General features: G+C 51.8%; 1 protein-coding gene across 1 annotated transcript in view; it reads right to left on the bottom strand.

Annotated features, from left to right (window-relative positions):
- Positions 1-575: 575 nt before the first annotated feature.
- Positions 576-1953, bottom strand: part of fblim1 (filamin binding LIM protein 1) — a 9540-nt gene continuing 8162 nt past the window's right edge. Inside the window, exons 4-6 of the mRNA XM_016263352.1 lie at positions 1544-1759; positions 1196-1316; positions 576-1066 (exon numbers count right to left, since the gene is read on the bottom strand). Of these exons, the coding sequence (XP_016118838.1) occupies positions 953-1066; positions 1196-1316; positions 1544-1759 (451 nt within the window). The 3' untranslated portion in view covers positions 576-952. The remainder of the gene's footprint in view (positions 1067-1195; positions 1317-1543; positions 1760-1953) is intronic.

Raw genomic sequence — 1953 nt, 5'->3', positions numbered from 1 at the left:
CCGAACACGGGCGCTTTCGGTGAACATTAGCACGGATTCCGCGCGTTAACCGAGAACTAGTCCGCGGCGAAGCAGCCAGCTAACTGCCGAACTGACCGTGTCGGCGAGCCGGCGGCTCAGCGGAGGAGGGTTCGGCTCGGTTCGGAAGGCTAGATCGTGTTCTGAGCGGCTTTCGTCGCTGAGGCGGGCTGAGGCCGCGTCGCTGCGCGCGCAGCTGCACTTCTTGTGTAACTCACCGTTTAAAATGCTCCACAATCTTCTCCTCGCGAACATGCTCGGGTAAATTCCCCACCCAGAGGTGTCTGGTCTCCCGAACCATCCTGCGTCGTCCGCGTCCCGTTCCTGCGCAGAAGCGGCTTCGCGTCGTTTAATCTGACCGTGAGGCGAAGCGCGTGACAGCACAACGATCTCGCGGCCCTGCGCGTGCGCGAGCGGGAGCGCGCTAAGGAGCCCTCGGTGGCGAGCACGCAACTCTGCGTCATCACGCTCACGCAAACATCACTAATGGCCGTGTTTATTAATATCACTTGATGCAGATAAATATCACAGCGGACACAAAGCAGTCAAGCACGAGATATCATATATTAGTCGTTTATTTGAGTCGGGTGTGTTCCTATTACACTGGAAATAACACTGAATATGGGGGTTTGGTGCTGCTGCTGCTGAATAAATATCTTTGGTGCTTTGCATTTGGCGCATATTACAAGAAAGAGTGCAAAAGACCACATTACAGTTGATATGTCGGATACATTGATATAATCAGAGCAGAGACGTGTGTTAAAGCTCTCTTCATCTGCTGTGCTGTCCTGTAGCTGTATAGCAGATGAGCAGCAGACGTCTCTGAGATGTGTCAGGGTAAGAAAGCATTAATGGTCCCAACGCTGCGGTTTCTAATACAATCGGTGTGTCGTCATCATCCTCATCCTCATCATCCTCATCCTCATCACATGGTTTAACGCGGCGCGCTCTGCATCAGCGACTCGTGGCACGGTTTGCACAGGATCTGTCCATCCAGCGGGTGGCAGCCGGTGTCGTTGGGCTCCGGAGACAGCAGCACACTGCACACCTGAAACACACCTCCAGTTCCTTTAATACTGATGACTCAGATGGCTGGCTGCTGAAGAGGGCCAGGGTTTCTCGTGCATTTGAAAGCAGTGCATAGCAAGCGGACTAGTATGTTACTGTAAGCACGCACCTCACAGCGGTAGCAGTCCTCGTGGTACGAGTGGCCCAAGCACTCCACCGTGTAGCTGTCGGTGCCGTCCTCGCGCGGGATGATCAGCTCCCCGCACACGTGACACTGCGGCGCGTACTTCCTGCAGACACGCCACGCTTGGCTAATGTTACTTTTGAATGTTCTCAGAGTTTAAAAACAACATTCCATTGTATCATTGTATCATTTTGCAAACACTGTGGAAACGTTACTTCTGCATGTTCTCTGAAACTAGTGACGTTTAAAAAAAATCCACCTGAAAGCATTATTGTGCTAATGTTCTGAGGACGTTATGAAAGAGCAGACGACTTCGAGCCAGCGGCTGCGCACCTGTAGTAGTCCCGCAGGCAGTAAACCTCGCCCACTTCGCCCTGCGCAAACCTCTGCTCTCCGATTGGCTGTCTGCACGTCGCGCACACGAAACACGGCGGGTGATAGGCTCGTTCCAGCGCTCGGATCACATGGTCCTTGATGACGTCCCCGCAGGCCCAGCACGGCTCCAGACTGGCCTGCGCATACAGCAGCGGCGGAGTCAGTGAGGGTTCTCTTATTACACAACATCATTCACGGGTTTGAACTCAGTTACAGAAGTTTGAGCGCTGTCCTCTTAATAACAAATGTAATCATAATAACAATCATATAACAAAAAGAAAATGTAAAGGCAGTAAAACGCAATTTAATGCACACAAACATACCCAAGATATACAGGTGCATCTCAATAAATTAGAATGTCGTGGAAA

Source organism: Sinocyclocheilus grahami, unplaced genomic scaffold (genome assembly GCF_001515645.1).
Source record: "Sinocyclocheilus grahami isolate Dianchi unplaced genomic scaffold, SAMN03320097.WGS_v1.1 scaffold5554.1, whole genome shotgun sequence".
In the NCBI taxonomy this organism is placed as follows: Eukaryota; Metazoa; Chordata; class Actinopteri; order Cypriniformes; family Cyprinidae; genus Sinocyclocheilus; species Sinocyclocheilus grahami.
The sequence above is the reverse complement of the archived record's forward strand: the minus strand, read 5'-3'. Positions and strand labels throughout refer to the sequence as shown.